We start from the raw sequence: 21,908 nt of genomic DNA, 5'->3' as shown, positions 1-21,908 counted from the left end.
TTTTGCAGAAGTTAATTTTAACCAAGTCTAGCTTATCAATTATCTTTCATGGATGATGGCTTTAGTGTTGCAACCAAAAAGTCATTGTCAAACTCAAGGTTTTTTTTAGATTTTCTTGTTTTCTGGGTGTTTGATAGTTTCATTTTTTTACATTTAGGTCTATGATCCATTTTGAGTTAAATTTTGTGAAGGATGTCTGTATTGCCTCCGCTTGTGAAATATCAGCTCTGTTTGTATGAGTCAATTTCTGGGCATTGTATCCTGTTCCATCGATCTCTTTCTGTTCTTATTTCTTTCTTTTTTTTTTCTTTTTTTTTTTTTTTTTTAATATATTTTATTGATTTTTTACAGAGAGGAAGGGAGAGAGATAGAGAGCCAGAAACATCGATGAGAGAGAAACATCGATCAGCTGCCTCCTGCACATCTCCCACTGGGGATGTGCCCGCAACCCAGGCACACGCCCCTGACCGGAATCGAACCCGGGACCTCTCAGTCCACAGACCGACGCTCTATCCACTGAGCCAAACCAGTTTCGGCTCTGTTCTTATTTCAATACTACATTGTCTTGATTATTGTAGCTTTATATTAATTATTGAAGTCAGACAGTGTTAGTCCTGAGTTTGCTCTTCTTTTTTACTACTGCATTGGACTGATATCCTAACAATGAGTCTTCCTATCCACGACCATGGAATATCCATTTATTTAGTTCTTCTTTCATCAGTTTTGTAGTTTTCCCCCATAGAGTTCTTGTACATATTTTGTTAGATTTGTTTACTTCTTTTGGGTGCTAATGTAAATGTTGTAATTCTCAAATTCCATTTGTTGGTATATAGAAAAGTGGTTGACATTTGTATATTAACCTTGTATTCTGCAACCTGCTATTAGCATGCTAGTTGTACAAGGTTTTTTTGTTTGTTTTTTAATTCTTTTGGAATTCCTACAAGACAATTAGGTCACTTGTGAACAAAACCAGTTTCATTTCTTCCTTCCCAATCTGTGTAGTCATTTCCCTTTCTTGTTCTGTTGCATTAGCAAGGTCTTCCAGTACAAATGTTGTTAAGAGAGTGAACATCCTTGCCTCATTCCTGGTCTTAGTGTCAAAGCTTCTAGTCTCTCTTGATTAAGTAGGATATTAGCTATAGGTTTTTTTGTAGTGACTCTTTATCAGGTTGGGACTCCTTCCTAGTTTTGGAGATGTGCCACTTTATCTACATGTCTTTATTGTCTGTGGGGATAGTATTCTGCTTTCTTTGGCATTTGACTTTGATCCTTTCTGTTAAGCATGTTTATGTTAGTTTTTCTTCATTTTTAAGGAGACATGATTTGAGTTTTTCTAGTTTCAAGTTTCTACAGTACTTTTTGTGTGTAAAATATTAAAATATGAAATGTACAAAAAACAGCTGTTTGAACTCAGCACAGAATAGGACTTTATAACTGTTTCTTTTAGGAGTTAATAAATATTTAATCAATATATTAAATAACTTATCCCCAGGAAGAAAATACATCCTGGATCTAATGGAAAAATCCTAGTTTCACTCTATTCAGTGAATGTGATCCCCCAACCCTATCTTTATTTTGACTGTCCTGATAAATTTAGATTCTGTTAAGAGTATCTATCTTTCAATGTGGAGCTCTGTCCATGGGGGCTTTGCTGGTTAGAAGTTTTTTGAGCTCAGACTGATCCAGCCCCTTGGCTTAACCAAGCTTCCTTGGGACCCACTGCAAACCTCTCCCAATTTTGGCTGTAGTTCTTAAACTGGCTCACTGAACTTCCAAGTGAGAACGTGTTGTTCTGGAGTTGAGATGCATCAGATGCTCCATTGCTTCTTCTGGAACAGGGGATACCATGAAAGTCTTGTGGCAATTGATGGTTTATTTCTACATACCTTATTTTGGGGCTCATGGGGGATACTTAGTTTTCCTGTAATGTTGCCCAAGGTTTTGTTTTGCTACCATGGCCGCTCTGTGCACTTTTATTAAGGATTTGAGAAATATTCAAAACAATATTATCTCAGAATCACTTCCAGGTTAAGTTCTGAAAATAGAAACAGGTAAAAGTTAAAGGGGAACACCATCTTCTTCAATGACTATGCTTTTCTCTAAGGTGTTGTCTTCATCAACCTTGAGCACAGGGTATATATATATTAAGAACTTTGGCAAAACCCTTCTTTTCTCCCTGAGCTTCACAGAAGATTAAAGAGGCTGTCCCAGCTCTGGTTGATGAGCTTATACTAGTAATATATGTAGTTTCAAAGCAAATGGACCACTTAATTTGGACAATGGTGCACTTTTTTTCTTCAGGGTGACCCTCACACTGATGCCCCAGGAACAAAAAGGCCTGGCTGCTGTTTACAAGGTATAAAAGGGTATGACATACTTTTTCAGCTAGTTAAGTGACTTCTAGGCACAGATTCATAGCATTTCTGGCATTTCTCTATTTTTTCCTGGAAAAACTGCAAAATTTCCAAAACTGTCAGTTTGGATCTGCCATTTAGAAGAGACACATCTTGGACAAGTTGTATTTTCTAAAATTCATTAGCAACTTATAAAACAGAGATAATACCTACCTTATACATTAAGTTTGAATGAGCTAGCTGATGGCATAAATGGAAGAGTCTGACAAACTGGAAAGCCATAAATAAGATGCACCATTGCACTAGTTTAATACTGTTCAGCTTCTTACATTTATACCATATCAAAACCACAGTACTTAGTAATAGAGTAGGTACTTGATAACAATAGCAAACATACTAATTCCTAATAGGCATGCCTGGCACGCAGTAGGGATTTAGTAAATAATTATGGAACAGAACCTTCCAATTCTGGCAATAATCAGATGAGCTTAAGCCCTGTGGTATAGCTGGAATATTGAATCAGGCCTCAATTTCCCATCTTTAAATTCTAGCATCTGACTTGCTTCCTTCTCAGAATTATGAGACCAAATAAGACACTATATATGGCCCAGCTACAGTGGCTCAGTAGTTGAGCGTTGACCTATGAATCAGGAGGTCATGGTTGGATTCCATGTCAGGGTACATGCCTGGGTTGAAGCCTCCATCCCCAGTAGGGGGCATGTGGGAGGCAGATCAATGATTCTCTCTCATTATTGATGTTTCTATCTCTATCTCTCTTTAACTCTCCCTTCCTCTCTGAAATCAATAAAAATATATTTTTAAAAAGAACTACAGCCCTAGCCAGTTTGGCTCAGTGGATAGAGTGTCGGCCTGGGAACCGAAGGGTCACGGGTTCGATTCTGATCAAGGGCACATGCCCAGGTTGTGGGCTCGATCCCCAGTAGGGGGCGTGCAGGAAGCAGCCAATCAATGATTCTCTCTCATAATTGATGTTTCTATCTCTCCCTCTCTTTTCCTCTGTGAAATCAATAAAAAAAAAAAAAAAAAATAAAAAAAATATATATATATATATATATATTTTTATTAAAAAGGCACTACATATGGAAATACTTCTTAAAGAAGACCATGAACCTATTTTTTTCACCCCGGGCAGAATTCAGTTGTGGCTCTTATAAGATTACTAAGTATTCCTACAGGCATTTTGGAAAGGCCTTCAAAAAAGGTAATTTTTATTCTGTCTCCAACTGGTTACCTCCTAAGTTCTTTAAAGAAACGAATAGCATTTTCTCTATTTTTGAATCCCTTATATGCTTAGCAAAGTGGTAGTGTATCATAGGTTTCAGTAAATATTTGTCAAACAGTATAATACTGTTACAGCAATCCATCAGCAAGCACTGCTGTTTACTTGCAAAACATGCCCTGATTTCAAGTACTTCTCCTTATCCCTGTTAATACTATCTTTCTTTAAAAAAATATATTTTATTGATTTTTTTACAGAGAGGAAGGAAGAGGGATAGAGAGTTAGAAAGAGGGATGAGAGAGAAACATCGATCAGCTGCCTCCTGCACACCCCCTACTGGGGATGTGCCCGCAATCAAGGTACATGCCCTTGCCTGGAATCGAACCTGGGACCCTTCAGTCCGCAGGCCGACGCTCTATCCACTGAGCCAAACTGGTTACGGCTGTTATTACTATCTTAATAGAAGCCATCACTGTATTGTTGCTTGCCTAAATAATTGCTATAGCTTCCAAACTGGTTTCCCGGCATCTATTCATCTCTCCCAATTGGATCGAAACAATCAGAGTAATTTAAAAAAACTAACCAACCAATAAAACATAAATTAGACTATGTCATCTCTCTGCTTAATATTCTGCAATGACTTGCCCACTGTACTTAGAATCAGATTCTTTAAACTAAACCCACAGGCTGTACCTCAGATCTCAGCAAATCTGACTAGCCCAGCCGTGGGCAAACTACAGCTTGCGGGCCAGATCCGGTCTGTTTGAAATGAATAAAACTAAAAAAAAAAAAAAAAAAAAAAAAAAGACCGTACCCTTTTATGTAATGATGTTTACTTTGAATTTATATTAGTTCACACAAACACTCCATCCATGCTTTTGTTCCGGCCCTCCGGTCCAGTTTAAGAACCCATTGTGGCCCTCGAGTCAAAAAGTTTGCCCACCCCTGGACTAGCCACATATTTCTGTAAATATAGTCTTACTGGAGCACAGCCATGTACTGCCTATGGCTGTTTTTGTGCTGCAATGGCAGAGCTGAATAGTGTGACAGCAACCACATGGCTTGTAAAGCCTAACTATATTATGTGGCCCTTCAGAGAAAGGCCAGTTTGCTGACTACTGTACCATACGACCCAACGCCTATCTTCCTGGGTATCTACCACCCCCCTTCCCTGCCCTGGTCATTCACTATATCCTAACCACAGCATTCTTGCTCAGAAGCTTTGTACCTGCTGTTTAATGCCCCAGGAAAGATCTTTATTCTTATCCCCTGACTGCTTCCTTACCACTGAGGTCTCAGCTTAAATGGCACCTTCTTAGAAACTTCTCTGATCTACCAATTTAGAGTGAACCCTCAAGCTCCCTAGTTATGTAACAGCTGTGAAACAATAACATGGTAATGACTACTTGAAATTATGGACTGGTTTAGTTCTCACCCTGCTCTACAGTGTAAGCATCTTGAAAGCAGAGATTTTTAATCTGCCTTCCTCAATGCCCCATTTAAATCACATAAACCCACCACCAAAAACAATGCCTGAAATTATTTAATAGAAAAGAATGAGGCCAATAAGTCGTTGCTGAATGAATAAGGTTAAGGCCAAGGTCAGGAACTCTAGTCTGGTTCAAGTCAGTTTGCAATGCTCAGTTCCACTGCTGCAGACTGACCTGCCCGTAATCATAATAAAAGGCAGAAAGAAGACCAATCCATATTCCTGGCCTCACTATGGGCACAACTCCACCAAGAGCACATCCTTCTGAACGTGGGTACACCTTGCCCTCTTCAGGTAAGGAAACAGTTAGGAAAATATGGCAAGGCAAGGTCACAGAACTGGACAAAGAAGTTCTCAACTTTATGATTATTATGGTTAAGAATTTTATTATCAAAATTATTACATCTCTTGTGAAAGTTCAAATGTTACATCAAGGTGTAAACACTCCACTTGAGAAAGAAGTGATACTTCTTTCCTTCCAAGAGTTCCCCCCACCCCCCGCCCCCATCCCCCCCAGAGGTCTGGTCTTGACAGCACCCTGCCCACACAGAGTGGCTGGGGTCTCTGCACGTGCCAGGCAGGGTGAGGGCCGCCTGCCTGCTGGCCTCTCCCCTTGGTTAACAGCCAAGGAGAGAATGCAAACCCCAGCCCAAATGGAGAGACATTTACATACGTTTTATATAATATACAAAGAAACCAGCATCCCAGGCCACATGATTTCCACTCCCAAGGCTCTCCCAGACTGATGGGTTTGTGGGGGAAACAATAAAAAGAAAAGTATTCTGCTGAGTTGTCAGCATTAAAAAGAAAAATCTCCCCTCATTTGAGCAAACACCTGATTTCAATTGTGAAAAAATGAAATTTTGTAACAGTCACACACAAAGAGAGAAGACTGTGCATATGATAGTTGTAGGAAGGGTAGAAGGGGACAGAAGAGGCTGGGCAAACAACAAAAAAAACAACAACAAACTGGAGGGAAGGAAGGAGGGAGACTCACAGTATTATCTTGTCCAAAAGAAAAGAAGTAAGGTCCACTGCAGCACCAGGGATTACACCTGTCATAGATCTGCTACCCCTACCATGGTTATAACTGAATACAAAATTAGATAAATAAAAACACGCCGGATATTACAGTAAACAAGTGAAAGAAATAAGCTGGCAACCGTATGGAATTTAAAAAGATTGTGTACCCCACCTGGGCTGGCTCCAGGGCTCCTCCAGGGGTGTACAGCAGGCACAATGCACTGATGGGGAGAAGCCAGTCTGCTCTTGTCTCTCATCCAGAACAGTGTTAGGTGCGTGGGTGGCTTTCTAACTGTCTCACCCAGGCCACTCTCAAATAAGCATCCCCCAAAGAAATGTGGAACATGCCCACACACAATCACAGTCCTGTCGGCACCACTCCACAAATCTTTCCACTCTTACCCTGCAGTCACGAGTGCATGCTCCCCAATCACGGAGGCGGTCCTACTCATGGGATCGTCAACTCCTGATTAATTGGGAGTAGAAAAAATAAAATTCAAAGAATTCCCAAACCATCTGGGATACTTCCTAAGTAAATTTATTGCCAACAGCTGATAAGTAGCAATTGGCCCACCTCTCTTATCATTCCTCTTTCCTTTACCTATTACTTCATGGGTTACTGAGCTGTGAAATAGCTTGGGGAAGGGGAGTGGGATGGTAACAGCTGGGGGATCAGACAATCTACTAGGTTAATCTGCTCCTGAATAATCAAGGATTGACCACAAGCTTTTCTTCAGAGAGCCAGGCATCCCTTAGAGCACATTCCAAGCTTCACTATCCCTGCCTATTTCTCGGTGATTTAAAGACAAAGGTAGGAACATACTTGGTGGACACATCTTGGCTGGATATCTGCTTTTGGAATGGTTGTCTTCCGGTGAACATTTACATACCTACCTTTTTTTTTAAGTGCATAAAACCCTAACACTATTAGATGGCTTGGGGTTTGGAGATTGGCTCTTTTCACATTTTTTTTTCTTTGAAAAGAAAACTTTTTTTGGATTTAAAAAGATGTCCTCACTGCACAAGTGACTACAGGCTACAGGCAAGGATGGGAGACGGAGGCTTCAACACAACTCATTGCACTTAGAACCGTTACTAACCGAAACACCATTTGCTTGTCAACAATGTACCCTTAACAGCAGGGAGAAACTTCTTTATAGTCTCTGCTTCAGACAAGATTTACATCTTTCTCCAAGGCCTGAGCCTGTTGTGACCACAAGTCTTGTTTCTTGTCGACCAGACCCAATCCTCTGGCACCTTGTACCCCCTTCCCCAGCAATCTGCTTGGCCTAGGTTCCAGAGGCAGCTGGAAGGAAGCAGCTATGGGCTCATTCAGTTCGGTTTGCCCAAATCCAGAAGCCCTAGGAAAGTCCTGTCTGAGTCTTGACTCCCGACCCTTGCAATGGCTGGAGTCGGTACTGGTGCACACCCCCACTCCCGCGGTGCGGGTAGTGCTGTGAATTGGAAACCGCAGATACCCTGGAGGCCTGGTAGGCAGTGGACTGCCCAGCACTGGGCAGACTGATAGTCCGTAAGTCTGATGGCAATGACGACCTAGAGTTCTGAGGAAAGGAGGTGGAACTCAGAGTTCCTGTGCTGGACTGGGAAACCGAGTCTGAGGTCGGTGAGTCTGAGGGCCCCTGCGGGGTAGGGCTAGCAGCACTCGAAGGGCAGCTCTTCCTTGGAAGACTGCTGCCCGTGCTGTTTCCAGAATGTGGCTGGCTGCTGTAATACCCTGGGGTCCCCGTAAATGAGGCCAATGAGTCTGTGGACACAGGGTGGGCGGGGCTGGAATAGGACGTAGAGGAGAGGGAGGATTCTGAAGAACCGTGAGAGGGGGGGTTTCCAGGTCTCAGTGCAGTAGTTCGATAACTGTATCCTGGAGATTGGGTGGGATGTCCTCGAAAGGGGGAGGAACTTTGTTGAAGTAGGCTTTGTGATTCTGTCCGTGGACTATCACACTGCAGGAGCTAGAAAGAGTTGGGAAGAAAGGATAAAGAGGTGAAAAAGTCCCTATTTAAGCCATTTAGGTTTGTGAATATTTAAAACACCCTACTTTTTCTTCATCTTAACTACTGTCCTTTTTAGAATACCAAAGACAGTAAAATGGCTATCTCTGATCACTTTATTTTTCTGGAATGATTTGATTACCCGAAGGTGAGCAGATGATGGCTTATTTCTAAGGCTGCTGAAACTATACACAAAGATGGCATCTCAAAACACTGGCATCCAGAACATATTCCTATGCCCAGAGATGAGCAATTTTTCGCCTCACCTGGTAGCTGTATCTGGAAGGGCTGTAAACGGCCGCTCCTTTTGAGAGTGCCGAGCTCAGTGTCTCTGGGCCTTCTCCATCTGCAGGGTCTGGAATGTAATACAAAATCAACTTGGCTTCTTAGAAAGTGAGAAATAGCCATTGTTTATTGCAATCACCAATGCCATCACTAATCCATGCTTCTCTCTTTCTGTCAAATAAGCTGAGTGCAGCATGCGACAAGGGCAAACGGAGTGGTTAATTATGGGCTATGTCTTAAATGCCTGATCTGACTCCTGTCTCCTTTCTCTTCATCCTCCAACAGGATAGATTTCCAGGCCTTTGGACAGATGAGTTACCAAAAGGTATCCCTTGGGGGGAAGCAGACAGAGAGAAAGCAATGGTAGATCTTAAGAATGCTATAGCCCAAAAGAGTAGAAGTAAACCAAGCTGGAACCGTGCATACAATGAAGCCCAACCACATAAGAAGCTGACTCACCTCAGCCTAGCATTTGTTATGAAATGTATGGAGCCTGGTCACACGACCCTCAACTGGTTGGCAGCACAAAGCCATAGGCTTACCTGAGTCTTTCTCTGTGATGTTACTCTCCCATGTGGGAGAAGGCTCTCCTTTTTGGGCCACTCTCACACTGCTTCGGAGGACCTTGGGGATGCTCCCTCCTTCTCGGAGTCGTTCTACTGATGTGGGAACCATCCTGTGAAGGCAACAGGGTGCAAGTTTATGCCGCAGGACTTCAGAGTCAAGAGTCTGGAACATCTGAATCTCTGACAAAGGTTGTACAACATATTCACTTAAAAAACATCTTCTTAGACATCATTTTCTTCACCAATTTAAAACAAGATGTTTTCTCTACTCAAACTATGTCAGGCACAAAAGAAAAAAGACTTTTAAAGAAAAAGCACAATAAAGAATTTTTAAAAAATTACATTCCATCTTGATGTTAAAAAAAAAAAAGCAATCAAGGAAAAAGTAAATTTAAGATGTCTACTTCTTTTAACGAACCCTCACTCCCCCAAATTATAAGAGAAAGTTTATTTAGAAAGTTACAGAGGTAGTAAAAGCGAGCCACAGAAGAAATGGGCTCAGGGCACAAGTTACAGAGGCAAAAGAAGGGCCCTTGGAGCTTAGGAGAAAGGCAGAGGTGACAAACCTGGGGGAAGGGCAAGTCATGGGCATGCTCCCAACAGGGAGAGTGTGTTCAACCCCCATTTTGAAATGCTAAGTTTTCTCTCCTGTGAAGTCATGTGCCTGGCACATGTAGTATTTAATACATGTTTATTAAATAAACATGTAGTATTTAATATATGTTTCATAGATTAATAAACATTTATTTGAGCCCCACTCTTCTTGCCCAGAATTCATTTCTTCAGTTCAAGATCACTGAACTGCCTCATCCTCTATTTCACTCATCTGGGATACTCAAGTACTTGCCATCAGTATTAGTTATTTGTGGTCTCCCCTAAGCCAGACAAGTTCTTTCAGAATATGTCTTATCTCTCTTCTAGCTGTGTGGAATTGAGACTTCTGTTGTCAATTTAAAGTGAAACTGAGCTGAACTCCTGATTTACCTTTCATATGAAATGAGATAACATAAGAGGCAGTGTTAGGGCCCAGCAAATACTATACTGTATGCAGTTCAAAGTGGTGTACCACAGGATCGGTGGCAATTGTTTGCTTTTATAAAGCTGGGGTGGTGGTGGTGGTGGTGGTTCTGGCTGATATTATTTAATCAGCTGAACAGGATAGAGGGCACTGTTGTCTTGCTTTCTCAGATAAGTGTTCCCATACATTTAGATAAAATTGGGAACAATTCATTTAATTATTAAAGCATCAAATATCAACTTACCACCTACTGCTGATATTCTCTTGTGGTCTGCAGTGAGATGAAGTGCCTCTGGAATCAGATGGGCTTACCGCCTCCAAATGGGACAGAGAGGAATGAGATGGGGAGAACTTTTTGTGAGGGGAAGATGGGGTTCGGGCTGAGGATCCCTGCACACCGTGGGCACCAGTGTCAGAAAGTGAGTTACTGCTGCCTTGCCCAGCTCCTGCAGACTTGCTTTTGCTCTGTGCAGAGTCACTGCCCCCACCAGAATTCTCCTTGGCTTCCTGTTTCCGTTTGCGGTACTCCAGCAGGGATACCTAGGAAGGAAATAACGAACAGGACTCTAGACATTGTTAGTGGATCAGCAGCAATGGGGAAATATAGACCCCTATAAACCATCAGCAAGCCATGCAAACAAAGCAGGCACCAACATTGGCAACTTTCGTCAGGTATGATGCAGATCTGAGCACAGCTACATATTTACATCAGTTAGATATTGGTAAGGAGAAGAGAAGACACCAGGCAATAATATTTTTGAGGACTGGTATTCACTAGTAGAACTCAACATTTTTTTCTGCCTTCAGAAAAACTTGTGAGATTATAGTGCTATCATAGTTATCTGCAACAACAGTAGCTCCTAGAAAAGGGAGGGAAGAGAGTTGGGAGCTTATGTAGTTTGAAAAAGTCTTCCAGGTGATTCTGATAACTTTTCCTAATGCCTTAGAAATCCTTAGAGATAGCTGCTTAAAAAAAGAGAGAAGCCTGGCCAGAGTGGCTCAGTGGTTGAGCGTTGACCTATGAACCAGGAGGTCATGGTTTGATTCCTGGGCAGGGCACATGCCTGGGTTGGGGGCTCAATCCCCAGTGTGGGGAGTGCAGGAGGCGACCAATCAATGATTCTCATTATTGATGTTTCTCTCTCTCTCTTCCTCTGTAAAATCCATAAAAATACATGAAAAAATAAATTTTTAAAATGTCAGAAAAAATATTTTTTAAAGAGAAAAAAAAAATACCCCCAAACAAAAGAAAAACCCTATTCTTCAGGGTTCTTAAATGTGCTTAATTTTCCAAGATACACTCAAGAGATTCATTAATGTTTGTCATACACATAGAGAAATTAGTATAAAAAGAGAAAAAAAATGATATCACTTCTTATAGTAGCAAGTCAGCTCTATTAAACCTATACAGACTTGGAAATTTCTCCCCATCTCATCGCTCATCTGCCTCATTCTTCCCGACCACCACAACACAATCCGCTCCTTGCCCCGCCTGGCATACCTTCTCTGTGCTGCTACAGGGCATTGTGCTTACACTGCTGGTAGTCTGTTACAATGTGTTGCTTGTTTCCCCACTAAACTGTATGGTCTACCAGGGCAAAGACCAAGTTTATTTGTTTTTTGTGTTTTTAAAAAAAATATATTTTATTGATTTTTTACAGAGAGGAAGGGGAGAAGGATAGAGAGTTAGAAACATCGATGAGAGAGAAACATCGATCAGCTGCCTCCTGCACACTCCCCACTGGGGATGTGCCCGCAACCAAGGTACATGCCCTTGACCGGAATCGAACCCGGGACGCTTGAGTCCGCAGGCCGATGCTCTATCCACTCAGCCAAACTGGTTAGGGCTATTTGTTTTTTTTATCTTTAACATCCAGCATAGAACTTGGCCAATAGCAGGTGCTCAGCAATAATTCTGAAATAAATCATGATTTCAATCATTTTTGCACATAATGAAACCAGAAATCCAAAGTCTATTTCCATTTTTGTTTCTGATAGACAATGCTGTTCATGCAACAGTCTTCAAAATCCATTGCTGTTTTATTCCAAATTACCTGCCAGTGTTTTCTCCTTCTATCTTCTTAGGGTTCTCATTTTTTGTCCAAATGTAATATAACAAAACTCTAACTAAGATAAATTTTACATATGCATTTTTCATACACAATCTTGGAAAGGAGTTAATAATTTTTGGTAATGTATTTTAACATAAATGTAAAAAGCCACTAAGCTACATTTTACCAATAGTACTAAAGATATTTTGCAATTATGTGAGACTGTCACACATACAGAGCATCTAGCTTCTCTATAATAAATAAATAAATAAAAGTTGCTGTGCCAACCCCCAAATACTCCCATGCATATCCAAATGCCCTTAGTTGAAAAATCACTGATATAAAAAGCAGACTTTTGGCTTTGTAATTTTTAGAACAGGCATTGCTTAAAAGCCAAGTCCCAAACCATTAGACAACTCTCTATAGCAGTGATGGGGAACCTTTTGAGCTCGGCGTGTCAGCATTTTGAAAAACCCTAACTTAACTCTGGTGCTGTGTCACATATAGAAATTTTTTGATATATGCAATCATAGTAAAACAAAGACTTACATTTTTGATATTTATTTTACATATTTAAATGCCATTTAACAGAGAAAAATCAACCAAAAAAATGAGTTCGCGTGTCACCTCTGACACGCGTGTCATAGGTTCGCCATCACTGCTTTATAGCCTGGCTCTGTCCATCTCTCTCTCTCTTTCTCTTTCTCTCTCTCTCTCTCTCTCTCTCTCTCTCTCTCAAAAATATATTTTATTGATTTCTTACAGAGAGGAAGGGAGAGGGATAGCGAGTTAGAAACATCGATGAGAGAGAAACATCGATCAGCTGCCTCCTGTACATTCCCTACTGGGTATGTGCCTGCAACCAAGGTACATGCTCTTGACTGGAATCGAACCTGGGATCCTTGAGTTGGTAGGCCGACGCTCTATCCACTGAGCCAAACCGGTTAGGGCTGCCCATCTCTCTTGATTTTCCTCCTTACTCTGCCCACCCTTCTCTGACACCATGGCAACACTCAACTGTTTACAATCACACCCCATCCATAATTACTTGTCACATAATTAATTGTTCTGCTCCCTCTTTTGTTACATTCTCACCCTCATTGTTGGATGATTGATTCCTACTTATTGTTTAAGATCAACTAAATCAGTGACCTGTTATCTCTCACTCCACCAGCCTTCAAATTGGCCAAGAGCTTCTGGCTTATTCTTAAAGCACCCTCCACAGATCTGACTAGCCAGGTTCCCCTGTTAAGATGTGTTCACCACTGAACAACTATTTTGAAGCATTCATCACCATAATTAATCACTTATTAATATAATTATCACTTGCTATGAGCCCCCATTAGGGCAGAACCTAGGAGGCAATATATATAGCATGGTGGCAATAAGAGCATGCAATTGAGAATCAAACAGACCTGGGTAGTATCCTGGCTCTTCCATTTACTAGCTGTGTGACCATGTGCAAGTCACTCAACTTGCCTTAGTTTCCTCATCTGCAAAGTGGGAAATTATCTATCTTACAGGATTATTTTGAGGATTAAGTGCTTAAGAAAGCTTAACAGTGACTAGAACATGGGAAGTGCTAAATAATACAACTAATTACTAATATTCTTTTCCACTGCTCTATTCTTTGAACTGCCTACTATGTGTATGGCACATACACGATAGGCATTTAAATTTGTTGATTATTTACAAAATTTATCAAATTGTATTAAAACAGCCTCTATTTTATTGGGCATGGCAGAGACCGTGTCTTATCTTTGTTTTCCTCACACTGAGAGCAGTGCTGAACACATAGTGGTAACTTCATAAATATCTATTGTTAGTGCTCTCTATGGTGTGAAACTTACCTTTTTCCTCTGTGGTGGGTTCTGGGGGGCAGATGGGACTCCTTCACAAGCCCTTTCACCACCAGGTGACATGGATCCACGAGAGACTTCTTTCATAAAACCATGTTCATATCTGCTGGGAAACCCTTCTGCAGGGGAACAATATCCCCCGTCCAAATGTAAAGGCTTCCTATCTCCTACTAGGGGAGACCCTCGATATAATCCATCTGCTCGAGGCATAGCGTTCAACGGGGAATAGGCATACATTAAGTTAAACTCTGTCCGAAATGCCTGGTCCGAGTTCCTCACGAGGGTCTGATGTCCATCCCCATTCCTGCTGGGAAAGCCAGTCTCAGAGGTGGGCCCAATGGAGGGGTGAGGAGCCAGGTCAGAATGAGCTGAGTTGATGAGGGACGGTCTGTCAGCACAGCTGTTAGTGTTGGAGTCAAGGTAGCCTACTTTTGTCAAGTCCAGGTCTTTTCGGTGACAAAGCTGAAAGAATAAAAATCAATGGAGACATGGGGTAGGGGAGAAGGAAAACAGTCAAAGGGCAGAAAAGAAAGGAGGGAAGAGGGGCACAGGTGAACAGCAGAGACAAAAGGGATGAAAGCAGAAGAGAGAATGCCATTAACATCTGTGAGTCCCATGTAGCAATAGTGTATACAGGCCAGATCACTAAACAACCCCCATCGTTACCAAATTACTTTCAAATCTTTCTGGAGGAGAATAATGAAAAAATTAGAATTAGGTAATTGGCCAAATGTGACTACTTTGCCTGCTTAGCCTTTCATCAGGTTTGCTGAATCGCCTTGCACTACATTAAGGAATTGGCAGTATTAATTTGGGATTTACCTGAGCCCCATGTATGCTACAGAGATGAGACCAGCTGGCTTATATAACTGGCTTCTGGTGTTATTCGTTTCTAAGTTAATATTGATGGAAGGTGGAAGGAGGAAAAAAGTTGAAAGAAAGTAGAAAGTAGATGGAAAATCAAGTATTTAAGGTACTGGTTCAGTAAAGGAGAATGGCATCAAAGACATCAACCAACCAGTTCTTCACTCACTTTCACTATTAAATAGATATGTTCCTCATAAAACCTTCTGGTCACTCAATTCTTATTTATCCTCTAATCTATGTCAACACACCATAATACCACTAATGCCCATCACTGCAGAATATCTAAAATGCTGAAATGTGCCAAAAATAAGCCCCATCTACTATTTGGTTATCATTACCTCCTAACACCAAGATTTTCTATCACTAGGTCAACTAACTAACTCTAGAAAGAATGGTTCCAGAAACCCAGATAATTTACCATGTTAGCCTCCAAAATACGCTATCTTAGAACCTTTAGCACCTGAGGAGAGAACACTGTACTTTCCTTGTAAGAAAAACCACCCAGAAAACCTCTAGTACACTAGAATACAACCTCTCTCAGTTTCACAATCCTCTATAAAATCCTACTGATTCGTAATTTGGTCAACTGTCACTGTGTTTAATACTAATTTCTTATTAGAAGGAGGGGTGTGTGTGTTAACAGTTAATTTCTAAAAGGTTATGTGAGATTATAACTTCCTCTTCAAGAGGAAAAAGACTATGTGGATTCATGGAATTAATCATTACTACCTCTGTCCAAATCTTCTAATAGTTAAGAAATGCTACCACTAAAGTCTAAATTTTAAATCTCCACAGCAACAGGGTTTCTGAGCAAAGCACTCAATTGATATCCTAAAGCAGTGGTCGGCAAACTCATTAATTAGTCAACAGAACCAAACATCAACAGTACAACGATTGAAATTTCTTTTGAGAGCCAAATTTTTTAAACTTAAACTATATAGGTAGGTACATTGTTATTAACTTAATTAGGGTACTCCTAAGCTGGCGTTTGCTAAAAACGTCCTCAATCTGATTGAGGTACGTTCACTGAGGTCGACCCCTTCCAACTCTCCCATCCACACTCGTCTTGTACACTTGTTTTGTCTATCTCCTTTCCAAAAACCAACTCTGTGCATGGGCCACAAAGTTTCAATCGCACTGTACGTACGCGCCCGCATGTGGTATTTTGTGGAAGAGCCACACTCAAGGGGCCAGAGCGCCACATGTGGCTCGCGAGCTGCAGTTTGCCGACCACTGTCCTAAGGGATACCACTTGTATGGCAATCATATTCCAACCACTGCAGAATGGAGGCCTGGGTCACAGAAGCCATGGGCTGCCATAGTTTCCCTGTGTACCCAGTAAGGAGCTACAAGAATGTAGAAAGCCAAGAGGCTTGCCTCTCCCATTTTAAAGAAGTTCCTCAATCTACCAACCAAAACCCAAAACATGCAGTTAAACAGAACTCTCAGATTAACCCAGGAACAAGGCATAAATCACTGCCTAACTTTCCCAACAAGCTGCTCCTTTATCAACCTAAAATAATAAATATCAAAAAATAGCTCATACCGACGTTTGATCCAACTTTCCCTACTTAAAAAACACACATTGTCAGACTTTCTTTAACAAGGCTCCTACCATACTTTCAGCCTTCATTAAACCTTACTTCTAGATACTATTCTTTTAAACTCTTTAGCCACTCCCTCCCCACCAAACACACATAGCTACTTTATTTTCCTCCACCTACATTGAGAGTTCTAAGTAACAACCAGTCATACATGGGAAGATTCATTCAACTTACAGTGACCAATCGGCCACCCTCCAGCCCATCACCCCATTTGCTTGGATACCCCAGCCCTTCCCATACACTCATGCACACTCACTATCAGCCTCCAAGTGTGATTGAGATGGTGTGATAACTACCTCGGGTGACAGGGATTCGGGCCTATTCGCAGGGTAACTCTCAGGGGAGGATATGTTCTAGAGGAGGGAAAAGCATCTTGTTATTCATCTACTTGAAGTCAAGAAGCAAAACAAAACAAAAAAATAAAGTAAAAGCAAGCATAGATAGTTAGCCACAACTTTTTTTTTGGGTGGGGTGGGAGGGACAAGAATGCACAGGGGAAATGTTTAACTGCAGAATTCATCTCAATGAACAGAATGATTTGTTAAAATGCTTCCTGGTGCCTTTGAAAGCATTTAAGAATAAATTGGTTATGTTTCATGCTATAAGTAAACATCTCAAGCAGATATCAGGGAAGAGGTGAAATTTCACACTATTACAGTTGACCCTTGAACAACACTGGTTTGAATTATGCACGTCCACTTATATATGGATTAAAAAAAATATGTATAGTACTGTAAATGTATTTATTTCCTTATGATTTTTCTTAAATTTTTTTCTCCAGCTTATTTTATTGTAAGAATACAATATATAATACGTATAACATACAAAATACGTATTAAGCGACTATTTATGCTATCAGTAAGACTTCCGGTCAACTGTAGGCTATTAGTAGTTAAGTTTTTGGGGAGTCAAAAGTTACATGCAAATTTTCAAATGTGCAGGGATTCGGTGCCTCTAAGCCCCTCCTTGTTCAAGGGTCAACTGTATATTTCTTTCTACATTAGATGAGAGTTTAGCAACCTATAGTATTTGTTATTGGGCACCTGACCACTTATTTCTCCTTAGGGGAACCTTTTTCTTTCACCCCGCATCCCCTTCTTGAACATTACATTTCCTCATTTTCCTATGTGACTCAGGCCCACCACTGTTACCCAGGGAAACCACTTAGCATGTTAGCAGATGACAGGGCTAGGGGGACAGCCTGTTCCTCTTAAATGACAGTTATAGAAGATATGACTGATGGACTTTGTAGCTCAGACTAGATGGTCTTGACATAATCTAATCGGATCTGACCACACCTACCGACATTCTGATGTTAAAATCCATTGTATTTTTAGAAACAGAGAGGGGAAAAAAGCAGTTGTGTATACTGAGAGTCCCTGCTTCCAAAACAGGTTTACCCTTACGGCTTTCACCTGAGGTATCACTACCATATCAAACAAACTGGGCAGTGAACTCTGATGGGAAGATCTGAATGGTAAAAAGTGGAAAGAATGATGGTGGTAGTTGTGACAAGAGTTCAGGGTGCCAGGGGTAAGGTGGGGGCGGGGGGTTCTTAATGTTGTCTACTACAGACAACTGTGTCTAGGGTAAGGGAAATGAGGCTGCTTCCGCAGAGCAGGATATTTTTTGACTAGAAATTTTACTTGGTGGGATGGGTAGAGAGTGTGAGATGGATAGTGAAGTATGGATCACAAGGCAGAAAGAGAAGGATTATTCTGGTGGGAAGGAGGGGCAAATTAAGTGTGCCTTCTCAATGCTGCTTTTAGTCTCTTTTCTTGATGCTTCCCTGCTCCTTACAATCTCGTTCTTTTCCACTACATGTTTCCTTAACTCCTTGTCTTGGAGTTGGAGAAATTTCTCACTTTTCTCCTGGAATGTTTTTTATTTTTCCTTTCAAAAACATTCTTTCCCCAACCAAACTGATTTTTACTTGTGACACCTTTAGGTATTTCTCTGTGTCACAGTCTTGGATGGAAATAAGGTTCCCCACACCTTCTTATACTAGAAAGTAGGAAAGAGTATGGCAATTAGAATGATAAAGATGGTCAGGATAGTGAAGTTTGTTTTTTAATTGATCAGAAAGGCTAAATTTTCTCAGTTAAATAATGAGATAAAATAGTAGAGACATACACTGAACTTTATGAAGGGATGGACTATTTAATACATTATAACATTTCCCCCACTCCTGATATTCTAACATTATGCTTAGACTATGCATCAATAAAAAGATCTTTGATTTAAAAAAATATATGCAACACTTTACACTTTCATAGTGTTCCATAATTATCGAAAATACTACAAGGGATAGGAAATACACTGAGTACTAAACTTGGCTGTTTGGGAAGGCAACTTACCTTCTAATTTTATGTTTAATTATAATTATTACAATGACAAGGTCTGAACCCCTATTAATATAATATGCTGCCCACCAGGGAGAACGTCCTCTCATGAAATTTTATTTATCAAACTCTAGCTGCTAACTGAAAAGTCAACTGCAATCAGACCAGGTAAACTTAGTAAGGCCTGAATCAGCTGCTTTACTATCTGGCTAAAAAGAACGCCACAGGGAATTATTAGAAATCCAATGTAACCAGGAATATTTTTTACCCGCCAGAAAGAGGCTTGCTCCAAAAGTCAAGTTAATATGGTCTAGCTTAGGTATAGCTGCCTCTTGTTTTTAAGGTTGCTATCTTGTTCTGAGTTAGCCATTTACAAGTCCAGATATTTTTTAAAAATAGTGTCTGTTTAATTATAAATCAAAGCAACATACAATAAATGAGGTATATTTTTATATACCTGGAATCTACTCTGTAAATCTGCTGTCACCCAAACTTGAATACTAAAGTGATTCAGAATCGTTTTAAAATAACTGAGATATAAATTTCTAACTTAATCCAGAGAGTGAATGTAATTAATTTGTCTTTATAAACGTGTTGCTAGTTTCTGTCTTATTCCTAACACATTATAACAAAAAGGGAAAGTAACCTAGAGTAGGGAAAAAACCCCTCATTTGCCATAAACCATATGCTTTCTCAATCCCTATTTACTGAGCCCATAATGAGACTACAAAACAACAGGGAAAGAGACACTTTACTAATTTAAAGGCCTAGAAACAAAGACAAAAATATTATAATCAGAGCTCTCAGGCTGTGTCATTAATGATTACTAGGCAGCTAGAGGCCTGTTTAACAAGTAGAGAGTAAGGCCAAAGATGGAGGTCTAGCATGCTTACTGCCTAAAGTTAGGGAGACCAATGGACTGCATGCAAGAGGCAAATGAATGTCATCTGTGGTATAATTATTCCTATTTTGGGAAGTATGTGGATTGCCAAGATGAGAGGCTACCAGGTAATAGGTCACACTGACCCTGAGGTTTCCCATTCTCTTGCTGAGACAGGCAAGGAACATGGTAAAGAAGCATTTGGAATGATATTGTATTTAACATGAGGAGGTGCAAATGATGACTTCATATTCAGCACTCCCAACAACCAAACCCAAATCACCTCAAACTGCAGAGGAGTATTACAGCGACTAGCAGTAGTAAGAGACGTGATTGGTGAGAACATGAGGCTGTATCCATTTCGACATTCTTCTTCTGGGTGAGATGGGCCAGGTGTGGTCAGCTGGGGGCTCTTTGAGCCTGGATTGGGAGGGGGTGGTGTGACTGGAGAAAGAGGCCGAAGTAACTTGGTGACATTCTGCTCCATCAGATAGCGAGACTTCCATTTCTTTAAAGGGCTCAACAAATCTGTGAAATACAAAGCCCAGATGAGAGGCTGAAACCACAGCTCAAAAGAAGGCTCTGTAGTAAAGCCATTAATTTCTAGCCCACAATGGCTCTTAACTTTTCTTTTGCCTCAACCCATTGTTACCTCCTGCAATCAAATCAAAAGCCCAAAGAAACTCTTTAATTGCCACTCTTTTTTGAAACTATCTCCCAGAGAATTGCCAGATAAAACTGACACTTCTGACTGACCCCTGGAGCTAATTTCTTCCAGTGGAAAACATAAATTAGTTTTTACATTGAGTTTCCAAAACACCCAAATTTGTGTCACTTTGTAAAAACCGCCCTCTACTTAATTAACATGTCACCAGCTTAAACTTCCTGAATGCTAACTCTTTTCTCTTTTATCTTCTCCTAAACATTTTTTTGGCCATTTTTCAGCAGCTTTCGATGACATTCTGCTTTAGTAGGAAAGAGGTACACATGATTACCTATTCCATATGTAACCACTAATTTTTGAAACGACTTCTATGAAAACTCCCAACCACTTAAAACAACTAGGCTGGAACTTTTTCTCATTAGAATATTATACTTTCAGCCGAAACCGGTTTGGCTCAGTGGATAGAGCGTCGGCCTGCGGACTGAAAGGTCCCGGGTTCGATTCCGGTCAAGGGCATGTACCTGGGTTGCGGGCACGTCCCCAGTGGGAGATGTGCAAGAGGCAGCTGGTCGATGTTTCTCTCTCATCGATGTTTCTAACTCTCTATCTCTCTCTCTTCCTCTCTGTGAAAAATCAATAAAATATATATATATAAAAAAAAAGAATATTATACTTTCTATACTTTTTAGGTCTACTTAAAAAGGAAGTTAGTATTGTATATATTTTTTAATGCCTACTCAGACCAAAGAACCTATCTCGCTTTCTCTGAGGAAAAATTTACTTTTATTCATTTACAATAGTTAAAAGATATTTATTTACTTAATAGCTACTATATGAAAACCACTGAACTAAGTTATTTGTATGTGTGTATGTAAAATGGTCATCATATAATCTAATCAAGGGTATTTACAAACTTGTAATAAACAGAAAACATGTAAAATATACTTAGTATAAGTTTAAGAATCTCAACAGAGGTGATTGATCATACTGCTGTTAGTAAAAAATAACTACACTTTTAAGTGCTTATAATATACCAGACACTATACTATGTGCTTATGTGAATTAATCAGATTTCATTTGAACAACTCTATAAATTCAGCACCTCTATTATCATCCCCAGTTTAAAGACGAATTTGATGTATAGAGAGATAAAGACAAGGTAATCTGGTTCCCATTTACATTATTAATCACTAGATTAAATTATATCCCCAAGGCTTGGTGAATGGAGTAACATTTATCCCAGGCCATCAAGGAAAGGCTTTGGGACAGTAGGTCATGATCAGAGTTATGCAACATTAATATTATTCCGGTAGTAATGGTTAGGATATGATTAGAACTGGGAAACTATTTGAATTAATGGAAGAGTTAACCAAAAGAGTTTTGAGTCACTGAGCTTGAGAAGATTTTAAATACAGTGGAAGATTAAGTGCAAAGAATACTTGAGATATATATTTTCCTTTTTGATATCTGAGAATTTATTTTCCTATATTGGAAGTATATTTGTATTTTCCTTTTGTTCCAGATACTAAGTATTCTTTCTTATTTCTCCTTTTGAAAAGTGCCTAGGTATACAAAAACAAATGTGTTTCATGGCTTATATTTATCTTTTTTTAAAAAAATATATTTTATTGATTTTTTACAGAGAGGAAGGGAGAGG

General features: G+C 40.2%; 1 protein-coding gene across 21 annotated transcripts in view; it reads right to left on the bottom strand.

Moving 5' to 3' along the window:
- Positions 1-6,327: 6,327 nt before the first annotated feature.
- The window catches only part of SETD5 (SET domain containing 5), an 82,922-nt gene continuing 67,341 nt past the window's right edge, over positions 6,328-21,908 (bottom strand). For 16 of the 21 annotated variants that reach the window (XM_036332047.1, XM_036332044.1, XM_036332054.1 and 13 more), the window contains 7 exons: positions 19,871-20,115; positions 16,662-16,718; positions 13,886-14,356; positions 10,229-10,524; positions 8,943-9,076; positions 8,382-8,470; positions 6,328-8,076 (listed from right to left, as the gene is read on the bottom strand). In XM_036332047.1, coding sequence (XP_036187940.1) covers positions 7,468-8,076; positions 8,382-8,470; positions 8,943-9,076; positions 10,229-10,524; positions 13,886-14,356; positions 16,662-16,718; positions 19,871-20,115 — 1,901 coding nt within the window. In that variant the 3' untranslated portion in view covers positions 6,328-7,467. The remainder of the gene's footprint in view (positions 8,077-8,381; positions 8,471-8,942; positions 9,077-10,228; positions 10,525-13,885; positions 14,357-16,661; positions 16,719-19,870; positions 20,116-21,908) is intronic. The other 5 variants (XM_036332058.1, XM_036332060.1, XM_036332051.1 and 2 more) reach the window with 1 other exon arrangement.

Source organism: Myotis myotis, unplaced genomic scaffold, assembly GCF_014108235.1.
Source record: "Myotis myotis isolate mMyoMyo1 unplaced genomic scaffold, mMyoMyo1.p scaffold_m19_p_13, whole genome shotgun sequence".
Lineage (NCBI taxonomy): Eukaryota > Metazoa > Chordata > Mammalia > Chiroptera > Vespertilionidae > Myotis > Myotis myotis.
The sequence above is the reverse complement of the archived record's forward strand: the minus strand, read 5'-3'. Positions and strand labels throughout refer to the sequence as shown.